General features: G+C 42.8%; 1 protein-coding gene across 1 annotated transcript in view; it reads left to right on the top strand.

Annotated features, from left to right (window-relative positions):
* Positions 1–6,702: 6,702 nt before the first annotated feature.
* cdh8 (cadherin 8) overlaps positions 6,703–14,855 on the top strand; it is a 73,054-nt gene continuing 64,901 nt past the window's right edge. The window contains exon 1 of the mRNA XM_056278136.1: positions 6,703–6,991. Within this exon, the coding sequence (XP_056134111.1) occupies positions 6,784–6,991 (208 nt within the window). The 5' untranslated portion in view covers positions 6,703–6,783. The remainder of the gene's footprint in view (positions 6,992–14,855) is intronic.

Here is a 14,855-nt window from a genome sequence, read left to right as displayed (position 1 = left end):
ATAACGTTTAGTGGGAGAAACATTTCATCACTCATCTAAGTGACTTCCTCAGTCTCCACTGACTGCAGGTATCCCCACCCTTATAAACAGCACGGCTGCATAACGTCCGAAACCAGCACAGTTGTGTCACAACTGAAAACAGTGATTGGTTTCATATGCAAATAGTTTTGACCATTGATTAGAGTTACAATGGCCACACGTACTATTCACAGATGATTGGGGATTAGTTGCAAACACAGCATCCATTTTCTGAACCACTTATCCTGCTCTCCGGGTCGCGGGGATGCTGGAGCCTATCCCAGCAGTCATTGAGCGGCAGGTGGGGAGACACCCTGGACAGGCCGCCAGGCCATCACACAGGGCCGACATACACACACACACCCACACTCATCCATACCTAGGGACAATTTAGTACGGCCGATTCACCTGACCTACATGTCTTTGGACTGTGGAAGGAAACTGGAGCCCCCAGAGGAAACCCACACAGATACGGAGAGAACATGCAAACTCCACACAGGACGACCCGGGATGACCCCCAAGGTTGGACTACCCCGGGGCTCGAACCCAGGACCTTCTTACTGTGAGGCGACTGTGCTAACCACTGAGCCACCATGCCGCCCAAACACAGCAACTATTCCCCAATCTATTCCCCAAGTAAGATGGCAACAGATATACTCTTAGCCCCCTTCCCCAGTTCAGGGATGGTCATTCCCTCTTCCCATAGCCTCTTTGACTCCCCGTTCAAACCAACGCTGTTACTTGCGGAGAGGATTGCCATTAACGGTATATCAGGGAAACCAAACAGACTCTGGGGAAGAGGATGGCACAACACAGGAAGTCATCTCATCAGGCCAGGACTCTGGTCTACACTCATCTACAGGCCAGTGGCCACTCTTTCAAGGATGAGGATGTGCACATCCTTGATAGGGAGGAACACTGTGAGTCAAAGAGACCATCTATGTGAAGAGGGAACGACCATCTCTGAACTGAGGGGCTAGGAATAAATCTGTCACCGTCTTACAATGTCCCCAATCCTCTATGAATAGTATACATGGCCACTTTAACTCTAATTAAAGGTATAAGCAATTTGTATATGAAACCAATCACTTATTTCAGTTGTAACACAACTGTGCTGGTTACGGTCGCTATGCAGCTGTGCCATGTATAAGGGTGGGGATACCTGCAGTCTGCCGAGATTAATGAAGTCACTTAGATGAGTGATGAAACGTTTCTCCCACTAAACGTTATGTCCAGATGAACTGATTTGACTTTCTGGATCTGAGTGGAGTCATAGCATTGTATTTCTAATTCAGTGTGTGTGTGTGTGTGTGTGTGTGTGTGTGTGTGTGTGTGTGTGTGTGTGTGTGTGTGTGTGTGTGTGTGTGTGTGTGTGTGTGTGTGTGTGTGTGTGTGTGTGTGTGTGTTTGTGAACTTTTTTTTAAATGCATGAATTTTGGGATTGCAAGTGCATTTTGAAATTGATAGTTTCTCTTCCAAAGTGGCCACCTCAAGTTGGTGCTGACTTGGATTATGGTCCCTCTCCAGTATGCACTGGTTCACACCAGAGGAGAACTTTCTGTCCACTTTGATAAAATGCTTTGTGCCAAGAGAAAGACCGGAGGGAAATTGTTCCCAAGAATAGCTAAGTGTATCATATATCATGCATCGTGCCATCTGTTCGGTATATTCAAAATGTTATTGCATATTAGAATTTCATATTATTCATGTAGGTGTAATTAACATATCTGATATTCCACAAATGGGACTCTATATTAATTTCTAGACATATCTGAGTGGAATCTATCTTAAGTAACTATTTAGGCTACTGTAGCCGAAGGGTGAGTAGTTGGGGGGGGGGGGATTGATCTAATTTGACCAGTTTTACTAAATCCTGATAATCCCTCATTTTTACACTATGGGGTCTTGGGATGAGTTTTCTTTTTTGGATTCATTCTGTCAGATTGGGCCACAGTGACCAGATGGGGATACATAACTGTGCTGTACATAATGGGCTAAATTACCTAGTGGATTAAAGAAAAAGGTCAACATCTGTCTGTTTAAAAACTAAGGCTATGTAAACCAGTACATATGGCACATGGCCTTAGGCTTGCCATACATTTCACATAAGAACATGCAATTCACTGCATATTTCATATTTTACACGACAGTTCGTCTCAGTATGACTACATAGTCCTGTCATACAACCTTGGTAAAGTTAATAAAGAGATACATAAATAAATGCAGTAATGCATAAAATAGCACCAATACCCACCAATTTCTAGTAAAGACGAGATCTGAGCCTGCATCACTTTGTGTCGTGTTACCATTTCATGTAGCTTGGTGCAGGCACATTCCACACAGCTGTAGCATCAAGTACCTGAATACAGAATAGTCTACAGCCTCAGGATGAACAGGCTGTAGGGTCCCAACAGATCACAGGTATTACTATTAATGACATGTTTATTTTAAACCTAACAGCGGTTTGCCAAGACAGAGGGTGCAGAGAAAATAATCTGTCTCTCTAACTGAAGACTAAGTGAGGCCTGAGATGAGATTCAAGAACAGGTGAGAGACTCAGCTGATGTAGTGCTGACAACTTGCCTTCTTTGACAATGTCCCCCCATCCAACTCTCTCTCTCTCTCTCTTTCTCTGACATGCATAGGAGGAGCACATGCTCTATCTGCCACTTGCCCTGACAAGAGGCAGAATCATTAATTCCCCATGTAAGACTTGCCATTGCACTTATGTGTGTAGAGTCTAGGGCTGTAGAGGTGAGGAAGGGTTGGGAAAGCATGGGGGTGAGGAGTGGGTGTGGGTGGGGGGGGGGAGAGAGAGTCAGCCTCATTAGAACACAGTGATTGTTCCAGTGATTACCACAAAAAGGCTATCTTCAGCAGGGACTGACATATCTTTTCCACCACTGAGCAGCACCATACAGCTATGATTGGGAATTTTTTTTTGCCAGAAAATGGAGACGTGTGTGTGTGTGTGTGTGTGTGCATGAGTGTGTGTGTGCGTGTCTTTGAGTGTGAGACAAGGCAGAGAGCAATACAAAGTAAGCAATAGGATATTTCTTCCAGTTGTTAACATAATTTTCATCATGTCCTTTTGCTTCAAATTAAAGGGACGTCTTTCTTCCGTAAAGATAAAAAAAATTGTAAACAAGGAATTGTTTCACACTCTCAAAACAAGCGTTTCTTTATGGATTTTTTTCCTCTTCATAATCAGATTCTATTTTTGTTAATTTTTGCATTCATTAATTTTTGCTGCCATGCATTTTTTTAATATATTATACAGGACAGGGAGGGTTGCAGAGACCCTGAGGTCATCAAAGTTGATAAGCAAATAGACTACATCACTTTATAACTAGATAACAAAAAAGCAGTGTCATTAACAGTTGCAATTGAACTTGTGGACTGTGTTTAATAGTTAAAGTAGGTGTACTCAAGAAGAACAAATCTGAACTGTGCATGTGTCACAAGTCATGGGAACAACTAACTAATAATAACACAACCTATACAAACGTCCCAGTTTTTTTTCCAATGCCTTCTGACAACCTCCATCAATGTCACTAATTGTTAAAGCAGTTTTAGTTGTCCTTGCTACTCAAATAATGACAGAAGGACACATTTTGCTCTTTCTTTCCCTCTGTAAATTCTAGTATCTGATTATTATTTGTTCACTCTGTTGGCAAGACTGATACTTAGCAGAGACAGTGGCCGTATCAACACCTTGGACATGTCAAACAGCTCTGCATAAGTTTAAGCTTAGCTTAGTAACAGTGGCAGACACTGTCACTGTAGGAAGACACTGATCAGATGTCGATACCTGTACCTATGAGCTTGCAATGGTGCAGTAATCATAGCATTAAAACCAAGACAGTAATGGGCATCAGGGTGGCGTAGTGGTCTATTCCGTTGCCTACCAACACGGGGATCCCGGTTCAAATCCCCCTGTTACCCCAGGCTTGGTCGGGTGTCCCTACAGACAAAATTGACCGTGTCTGGGGGTGGGAAGTCAGATGTGGGTATACACGCACCTTCTCTGGTCGGTCGGGGTGCCTGTGTTTCGGGGGGGGGGGACTGCACTACGTCCCCCTGGTGAAACTCCTCACTGCCAGGTGAAAAGAAGCGGCTGGCGGCGCCACATGTATCGGAGGAGGCATGTGATGGTAGTCTGCAGCCCTCCCTGGATTGGCAGAGGTGGTGGAGCAGCTACCGGGGCGGCTCAGAAGAGTGGGGTAATTGGCCGGATACAGTTGGGGAGAAAAAAGGGGGGAAATCCCCCCCCCCAAAAAACAACAACATTAATCTAAGTATCTAAGTGGGATGTGTCCTAACCAGTACTGATACAACAGAAACCCATCCAGAACACATCAAGCAATAAAGATTTAGATAAACACCAGTTGCTGTATATATTGTCCTGTACGTCTGCGTTAGTGTGTAGTACATGCTTAAACAGAGCAAGCTCTTGAGCAGAGTGAAAGTCTCCAGTGGGTACGACTGAGACCGTACCTGATAGTATCAGCATATCTATGTCCATGGACTAATATCAGATCAAGAGACAGACCGCGTGGTTATGTGGTGTCCTCACTGTTTGGAATGTAAGTTAAGACACTCAGGTATATTTGCTAAATGATATAAGATGGTTTTCTTTTTTTTTTCATGTAGTAAACGTAGACATGAATGCACACACACACACACACACACACAAACATATACATATACTATGTGTGTGTGTGTGTGTGTGTGTGTGTGTGTGTGTGTGTGTGTGTGTGTGTGTGTGTAGTGTGTGTAATATATATATATATATACATACATTTATATGTGCACAATTGTAATTGCAAACACAGACATATACTGGCATACATACACATACAAGAACAGACAGAGAAAGATGCATACACACATGCACGCACACACACACACACACACACACACACACACACACACACACACACACACACACACACACACACACACACACGCGCATGCACACACAAGCTAGTGGGAGAAAATGACAGACTGTCATCAATTTGCACTCATTTAAAGGGTTTCACAGTGTGCAGGATGTTGTGAGGCATTTGTGTTAATGAGCTACATCTTTCATGTGAAATGATGGCACAATTAGGGAAACAAAAGTGCAAGGTGTGACAATTTAAGTGAATGTGCTTTGTCAGTGTCTGCAAACAACACCTTTGAGACAGTATATGCATAAAAGCAGGCGTATAAAAACATTTTTGAGCAGTGGGGGGGCAGGGTTGAGGGTGGGGGGCAACTCAGACATTGGGATTTTCACGTTCATTTTTACCTTGCTGTTCTGTGTCCCAGTCACAGTCTCGTAGGACTCAAGCAGGAAATGAAATTAACGCCGTTGAATACAGATGTTTTTGCTGCATGCTATCTGTTTCTGTGTATGCGTGTGTGTGTGTGTGTGTGTGTGTGTGTGTGTGTGTGTGTGTGTGTGTGTGTCTGTACATGCGTGTGCATGTGTGTACGGGTTTGGGTGTGTGTGTGTGTATAGGGAAGGGGAGAGTTAGTAAGAGACAGGGAGAGATTAACAAAAATAGAAACTGAAGGAAAAGAGCTCCTAGCTAATGTCACATGTATGCTGAACATTGTTGAATTTTCAAATTCCTGGTTGCTGCAAGTAACTTACTTTGGGGATCATGTGGTTTATTCACAAGGGTACATTAAAGGAACCACTTCTGGCACTCCTAAATTAAAAAAAAAGACCTCCTTATCGCTCTCAGTCTGAAGCCCTGATCTCTCTCTCTTTCTCACCCATCCCTCTTTCCCCCTCTTTTTTCTGTAAGAGCCTGACATCTTTCTGCCTCTTATTCCTCTGCTTTTTTGTGTGCTTTACTTTCCTTTCTATCTCTGAATCTATTTGAAACAACAGAAGGGCCCGCCTGTTCTTAAGCCCTGGCTTCATGTAGCACTGTCAGACTCATTTGTTATAGTCGGCCCATGCAGCGAGTTGGAGCCAAATGCTTGGCCTAGCACATAATGCTGCTTTGGTGAGCTAATGAAACCACAATTACAAAAAATAATGAGGAATATGCACTGTCATCCAGTAACTTCGGAACTTAGTGATTTGTGAGCAGGAATCGCAGCATGCAGCAATATCCTCTTTAATTTTGCATGGCTTTCAGAGTGTTTTTATTCCGGCCATAACATGAGATGCTACGTTCAAAGGACCACTGGGTTTTTAAAAAAATTATTATTGTTATTTTGTTTTGTGTTTGTGAAGTTTACACAGTGGCAAGCAATAGCCACCGCATCACATATGCATATGATGTACTTGTGATCTATAACGAGGCACTATGTAGGCTAAGGTCCATTTTCTGTACTACTTATGAAGTTATTGTCCCCAGCGGACCTCATTTATAAAAGTGTATGTTGAAGCACGTTTAGTATCCCTGCTGCAGCAAAGCACTGCTGCGAACCACACCGTTCCCTGTTGTCAAAGCTGCCGTGTCCTCACAGTGCCTTTATCAACCGTGATCTGTATTTACAGTATGTGAAGCTGCAAATTCTGCTCACTTTGTGACTCCAAGTTCTTGAATAATCTCCATCTCCCCCTCTGCATAAAATGAAATCACACGGAGCGATCCAAAATTCAAATTTCAACTCTCATCCGTCATTGTGTGCTTTGCTTGTTTATCTATTATTTTGTCTGTTCTTCCTCTCTAGCTACACACCGACTTGGACGTGGGCAGCAAGAACATTAAGTATGTCCTGGCGGGAGAGGGAGCTGGCACCATCTTCGCCATTAATGAGATGACAGGCGACATCCACGCCATGAAGAGGCTGGACCGCGAGGAGAAGGCCGAGTACACGCTCACAGCCCAGGTCATTAATGCTGATACGGACGAACCCCTGGAGCCTCCCTCCGAGTTCATCATCAAAGTGCAAGACATCAATGACAATCCTCCGCAGTTCATCGAGGGCCCGTACCGCGCCTCCGTTCCAGAGATGTCTGCTGTCGGTGAGTCAGATGGGTGGACAGGCTTCACTTCCGCTCTTTGTCTCGCTGCTATATCGCAGACAGAACAAATCACTGAAAGGGTTTGCTGTGTAAAAATAACGACTGAAGGTGTATAAAAGAAAACACTGATCCCAAGTTGTAGAGCTCACAGGCATGAGCGGGTCTTATGATGTGTATTATTTAGGGGGAAGAGTGGAGTGGTTCCTTCTGTCACTTCTTCTGATGCTTGAGTGTGTACGGTTACATGTGAGACATCAGCCAATGGTCGTTGTGATTACGAGACTCAGTAAAAAAAAATGATATACTATATATACACATATACACATATATATATATATATACACACATATACACACACATACACACACACACACACACGCACACACACGCACACACACACACACACACACACACACACACACACACATATATAGTGCTTATTGGGTTTATTGTTCATTGAACTAAATTACATTCTGTGGGTCTTCCTTCATATAAAAAGCATTGAAAAAATAAAAACATCAATTTTCAGAGAAATTGCAACAATGTAGCAACCTCATCACATGCCTTAGGTGAGAGGGATAAAGCAAAATAACACATTTAAGCTTAAATTAACCTGGTCTAATGTTTAATATTCCTATACAGTTGTAGAGGAAAATGCTTCGATATAACGCAGAGTTTGTATACATTAATACAACTCTTGTTAGCATCAAATTGTCATTCAGTTTGCTGGAGGGCATCTAGTGGTACTAATTATCATGAGGGTAGCATTTCAGCTTTATAACACTCCAACCCTCTAAAACAACAGTCCACAAACCACTGCAAACATGTCATGTTTAATATATAATATTAAGCGCGGTTGGTCGCTGGAAAAATATTTCTTCTATATATATTTTTCCAAGTAATGCAATAAATTAAAATGATTGTAAGACATAAATCTGAATTATATTGTTTGGTTTTGTAATAAATTAAATTTTCAGCACTCATGTCATGTGACATGGCACGTTGTGATGTGCGACGTAAGATGCGAGTTCCCTCTCTTTTGCACATTTGGTGATCCAGCTATACTGGATCCAGTTATACAATGAGCAGTTATGGACATGAGAAAAAGCATAGGATGCTGGTTATTTAATATGCATATTTTACAAACCTAGTTTACCAACAGGTGACACTGTTGCTGAGCATTTTCTAATTGTGTGCGCCGTGTGCGCACTAAGTTGGATATGAGTGAGCATGCATATTTCTCAATTTAACACAAAGTTAGTTCATCTGTACACTAAATATTTTAAAACGGTACATGGATAATGAAAGCCTAACAGTGCAATATAAACAAAGTGATGTGTGGTTCAGTTGTGCATGCTCATACGCTGTTGTTTGGCATTGTGGCAAGCTTGGCTCTATTGTCTTCTGTTAATGTATGTATATGTGTAATACGCCAAGCAATAGTTGGACTGTGTACTGATGTCAGTTAAAAATACTTGACCCCCCCAAAGCAAATGTCAAACTCCGCCTATGTATGCTAATATATTCACATTCATATTCCATATATGCATTCAAATGACCACTGTCTGATTTCATATTTCAAAAAAGTACAGCTCCATCCAGGAGTGGTTGAGGCCTGCAAGTGAAATGACGCCTCCAGTTTTTAAAGCAGCCAGGCTCGTGACCCTGGAGCAGCATAAGTCTTGTAGAAAATATTTCTGTCTTTATCTCATGGCACATTTACATTTGCCTTTTTGCCATTTTGACACTGCTGTTGGGTGATGTGTGTTTGTTATTGTTATTCCACATTGGGTTTCCTCTTGTTAGCTGTCATGAAGCTCACGCAACATGCTAAGGCCAGTCGTTTTCATGGATGTAACAGAATCCAATCGGTATAGCCCATCCGCAGGTTGCAGACTTTGCTGCCGCTCTCTGAGATAATGGGGATTTAGCTTGGCTTTAGCTCAGTTCCCCGGCTGCTGCTGATCAGTCAATCTACCTCATATTAGCTGCTACCGCTATTTGGAAGGAAAAGGAAACAAAACGCAATGCAAACGTCTCCATGTAAACACCACATCTGTGTGAACTCTGGTGCCTGAACTCTTTTACTTGATCCTGCTGCTCATTGTTTGAATCTCAGCTGAAATAAAGCTCTCCGAGGGCTTTGTCGCTGCAGTGAGTGGGGAGCAAAGTGGTGGTTGACAGCTTTCTGTGATTTGCCAGTGGGAATGCAGCATAAGAAGTGGAAGCCGGCATCTCTTTGTTGATTGTTGTTTCCTTTTTGTCACAACTGATTAATTAAACATTCACAAATGCTCAGTTGTTTTGCTTGAAAGGCTTTTTCTTTCAATGACTACTTTTTTTTTCGCTTTTTTTTTGTCTTGTTAAGTTTTTTATGTGCTGTGGCATTACAGGAAGAATCAAAAGCTCTGGACAAACAAATAATAAGTCATTTTTGCCTTCATCTCTCATTTCATATTCATAAATCACAGGTTCTTTTACAAAGGATTTTTATCTTTATCACAGAAAAATGAGAATTTGTTCAGAACACATGCTGAGCAGTGGAATACTAATAAAGTCAGCAGGAAAGGCAGAGGGAAAATAAACGGATATTGATGTCAAGTCTGTTGGATATAAACAAGCTCTGAAGGCAACTAGGGACAGGAAAAATATTAAAAAGAAAAGGTGGCATATACTAAAAGGCAACTGGTCACGTCTTGTGGCCATTTGCTAACATTTCCTGAGTGCGCTAACGCGCCCATGCTAACTGATTAAAATCAGACCATTTCAGGTTGTCTTTTAAGACAGCGTCATCTGCTATCAGACCTTGTCAGCTCGGCTCTGAACTTCACCCACGTCTCACTGCTGTAGTTCTTCCGTCTATTCAGTGTGTAGTTGCCGTATCAGTATTACCCGGGAACGGATATCAACACCTATCTACCTATTTTATCTGTCAAGGACCATGGCAAGATAGCATCCCCACACCGAATGTCGGCAAACCCCCCTTCCTCCTCCTCCTCTTTGGAAAGTGGTCCCCACAGCCGGATGAAATATGTGACACGGGCCACCGAGGTCGCAGTGTTTCCTGCATATAGGGTGGCACAGAGGTTAATGGGAAAGGCAGGAGAAAGAGCCTTTGCTCCCCTTTTAAAAGAGCCGCGTGGATAAGGCATGTAGCTCTCACTGACTTTTCTCTGACTTTCATTTTATTGAATGGCTGAGAGAGGAGCCGTTTACTGTTTTAATTGTTTTGTAGATTGTCTCTAGGAGTACAGTGTGGCGATGGCGGGAAGTTCCTAGCAGAGGTAGTGGCTATGCTTGAGGAGCAGCGCTCAGTCAGCACACAGTTTGATCTGATTTGTGGCAAAATACATTCAGCCAGGGTAACACCGTCTGCGAAAGAAATGAATTAGAAATGGGATTAGATTTTTTTTATATCCACAATAAATAAACTACTCACTGGTTAAAATGCCATTTGGTTTCACTCAACAGTAATGATAACATCAATTTAACTGTACCACAGATAAATAACAACATTGAATAAGTTAAGATTGCATCTGTCATTTGAACATTCCCTAACAAATCTGTTTAATAAACATTATTGTCTGGGAATTGACTGATATCATATGGGCATTGTGCTTCACCTTTTTTTTTTATTCCCCCCCCCTTTTTCTCCCAAGCTGTATCCGGCCAATTATCCAACCACTCTTCCGAGCCGTCTCAGTCGCTGCTCCACCCCCTCTGCCGATCCAGGAGGGCTGCAGACTGCCACATGCCTCCTCCGATACATGTGGAGTTGCCAGTCGCTTCTTTTCACTTGAGAGTGAAAGTTTCGCTAGGGGGACGCTATTCCCCCCAGTTCTCCCTCCCCCCCCCCGAACAGGTGCCCCGGCCGACCAGAGGAGGCGCTAGTGCAGCGACCAGGACACACATCCCACATCTGGCTCCCCACCTAAAGACACGGCCAATTGTGTCTGTAGGGATGCCCAACCACGTCGGAAGTAACACGGGGATTCGAACCGGCGATCCCCGTGTTGGTAGGAAACGAAATAGACCGCCACTCTACCCGGATGCTCCTTGTGGTTCACCTTAATGCATGTCTTCAAGTGGGCAAAAGTGATTTTTTTTCAAAGACAGTTGTAATCAAAAGCCAATGACCATTTTCAGCATTCATTTCTCACAGCTCATTAATTAGGACCACAGCTCATTGAACTATTCATTGCTCTTGAAGGCTCTCTAATTTGAAGCTTGTTGTTTCTCATCTGTCTTTCTTTTATTGGATAATCCTAAACCAAAGATCACATTCAGCGATGCCTCATCACAACAGAGTCCATCTATTCTTGTTAGCCTCTCCTTTTATGTCCTAAAACACACACATATGTAAACTACCCAGCTATTTCAGATCATTTACACGCTGAATTTTGGACAAAATTGATCAGCATCATTAGCCAAACAGTTTGCTGATCATTTTTGCCGTCTCTGTTTCTTGTGTCTCTCCTCTATGTCTTGTGTCTCTCTTCGCATCATCATCCAAATTGCCTAAAATATCCACGGTGTAACTACCTTGAAAAAAAAACTGATAATAAACATCTAACTGTGAACATGTAAAATCCGTCTCATTTCGAATGATATATAAAGAGTATCCAAGCTACTGTATCCCTGGCAGTCGTGAATAGCTACAAAGGAAGTGGCTTTGCAAGGAAGATTTCATCCTCGATGAATCCCGTCAAATCACATCTGATGCACAGTCCTCATCTCCATAGTTCTCTCATAGTGAGCGTCATTTATATGTACGTGTAATTATCAGGGAAATATATTTCAATTTCATTTCATCCAAATGAGTTTGCTTATTTGCAGAAGCTGGTCCACGAGCAGAGTTATGAATCATTTGCAAGGGCTGCATGCATCTCATAGGATTTACAGATGCCGTTTTCCTGTTAATGGGGTCTTTGACTTTAAGGCCAGTACAAGCAGACAGATCCCCCCTCTGTCTTTCGGCCATATGCTGGAATTATGAGGTTCTGCTACCCTTCTGTAGCTAACAAGAGGGTTGCATTGTAGTTGAAAATTACACAGTCTGCTTGTAGCGATGATTCAGGTAATTAGGAGGAGGTCGCTAGACCCTCCTCCCTGCACTAAGGGGGGTGTGAATGACAATAATTGCTACTCACCAAAACAAACTTACTGAAAGTTGTTTTGCTGTCTGGAACTCAAACGAGGGGGGCCCCAGGAGTATTTGTAGCCTCCTGTGCTTCATTATCAGGGCGATTAATAAACAGGCACATAGACAGATGGCCTGTCTCCCTTTCTCACAGGCCATGCTCTCTAAAACCCTGGCAAGATGAATCCATGTAAGGAAGCACAGGGCCCCGCCAAAAGTGTCAGGATTCGCTAAATTGGTCGGCAGACATAAAATTGAAGTGACATTAATAGATTACCTGGAGTTGATTTGCATTTTCAGAGCTATAATAGGCATAGGTAACAGGACTAACAGGCACAGTCGTCTATGAAGTGGCATAATGATGTTCCTGATTATGCTCTCATCACCACCGGCAGCTGGGAAAATAAGTAAAGACTTGTCATCACAGATTTTGACGATAAATGAGCTGACTTGATTAAGGGGAGACATATGGAAATGAGCAAGATGCAGACCTTTATCAGAGCTGATTGTCACATACTTCCCACATACATCAGATGCTTCATTGTGATCACAGGTAATTTAACACACACACAGTTTCATAACTGATACATAATGCTGCTATGAAGGAAGAAAATGTTACATTTAAAGTGTGTGTGTGTGTGTGTGTGTGTGTGTGTGTGTGTGTGTGTGTGTGTGTGTGTGTGTGTGTGTGTGTGTGTGTGAGTGCATGTGTGTGTTTGTGAAGTGAAGCACTCAACTGCAAAATAGAAAAAAGTCAAATTAAGTGCAACGTACTGTATAGGATCTGGCCCTGTTTATTTTAATGTTAAGATAGAACAGCATAAGTCACTACAATTTTAATTCATTACAAAAATCCTCAACAAAGTTGTGTAGCCCAGTGTCATTAAGAAAGCCACAGCAATGTTGTTCTCATGTCGAACAACTGTCGTACAAAATAGCATTTTGTGTCTAACTAATCATGTGTTACAGTTCCAGTATTACTCAATATATTGTTTTTCACATTGTGATCTTTCAGATCAATGCAACACAGCTGTACTATTTTGAGAGTATGTCATGCTTCATTCAGGCCAGATGTTCTAAAAAAAAATCCACTTTCTTGATATATACCTAAAAATACTACTGCACTATGCTGATCTTGCAGTAAATCTTGAACATCTCCTGGTCTTTCAAAGTCTGACTCTGAAATGTATTAACCGCATTTAACTAGAAAAAAATCCTAGCAGTGTTTCAGGGTCACAGCAACCCACATCACTAAAATGGGTGTTTTTAGAGTGTGTCTTTTATCTGGCTTATCTCTGTTGAGCATTGAGCAGAGAGCTGATAGCTAGGGTGTCTGGAGTTTGTGTCTCTCTCCTCTCTGATCCTACGCTCGGCTCTGCAGCCTGGCAGATGGACTGAATGGCAGGGGGCCCCTGGCCCTTTAACATAGTGGGCAGCTGGGCCAGAGCTGGGCCAGTGCTGGGCCACAGCACATCTGACGAACAGGCTCCTGAGCTGGGCACTGACGGCAGCAGCGCAGGGCGGTGGTGATGGCGGTTGCCGGCTCACAGTCTGAGCTGGGGTGAATGGGGGGGGGGGGGGGGGGTCAGAGCAGTGAACCAGGCCAAGGCACCAAGTCTCCCAGGCCTGTCTAACTGCCAGGCAGCTTGCCCGCCAGCATGCCCTTTCCCGTGGCCGTGCTAAATGAGGATAGGACAAGGCCTCCAAGGCAGAAAAGGATTCAACTGACATGCTGCTGAGTTTCTCTGTAAATAAACTGCTCCTCCTATCTGTCTCATCTCATTGGCAAACGCATACATACTGACTTTGTGAGTGTGTGCGTATGTGTGTGGTGGTTACTTTCATGCAGTTTTTCATTGTCTCTGCCGTTTGTCACCTGTCAATAAACCTATGAATGTTGCTCTCACTTTTAGCTCTCTCTCTTGCTTGTAGCTACATGCCAGATGTAGAAAGACATTTCCATTTGTCCTCCCGTCTCGCAGTCAGCCGTTGCACAGCTCATTTAAAGACAATGTTGAAGTGTAGTGAGCACATAAGTTGTTTGGAAGCAACAAACAACCAAACAAACAAATAAACAAACAAACAAAAAATACACATATGCATGAATATGATTGTAAACACACAGAAACACAACACGTATTACTTATTCATCAAATGTTTTTTATTACCCAATGTCTCTCTGAATTATGTATGCAGCATCATCAGTCTTAGGCCCAGAGAGGGTAATGTAAGCCCTGTAGAGCCACCCGGGGCATTCATTCCTCCTCCTGAATGCAGGCTGCCTTTTCACAGTAGTGCATACCCTATGGCTCACATATACGTGTGCTCCTCTCTCTCTCTCTCTCTCTCTCTCTCGCGCTCTCTCTCTCGCGCTCTCTCTCTCTTTTCAAGTCTGTTTTTTGATAATGTTTTCTGTTAAATAAAAGCTTGTTTTAAAATAAAACTCTCTCTCTCTCTCTCTCTCTCTCTCTCTCTCTCTCTCTCTCTCTCTCTCACTCTCTCACACACACACACACACACACACACACACACACACACACACACACACACACACACACACACACACATAAAAACACATACAGTGCATCTGGAAAGTATTCACACCCCTTCACTTTCCCCACACTTTGTTATGTCACTGCCTTATTCCAAAATGGATTAAATTCCTTTTTTTTTCTCATCAATCTACATACAATACCCCATAATGACAAAGTGAAAAAGGTTTTG

The sequence above is a fragment of the Lampris incognitus genome, chromosome 4, assembly GCF_029633865.1.
Source record: "Lampris incognitus isolate fLamInc1 chromosome 4, fLamInc1.hap2, whole genome shotgun sequence".
Taxonomy (NCBI): Eukaryota; Metazoa; Chordata; class Actinopteri; order Lampriformes; family Lampridae; genus Lampris; species Lampris incognitus.
This window is presented reverse-complemented; position numbering and strand designations above follow the sequence as displayed.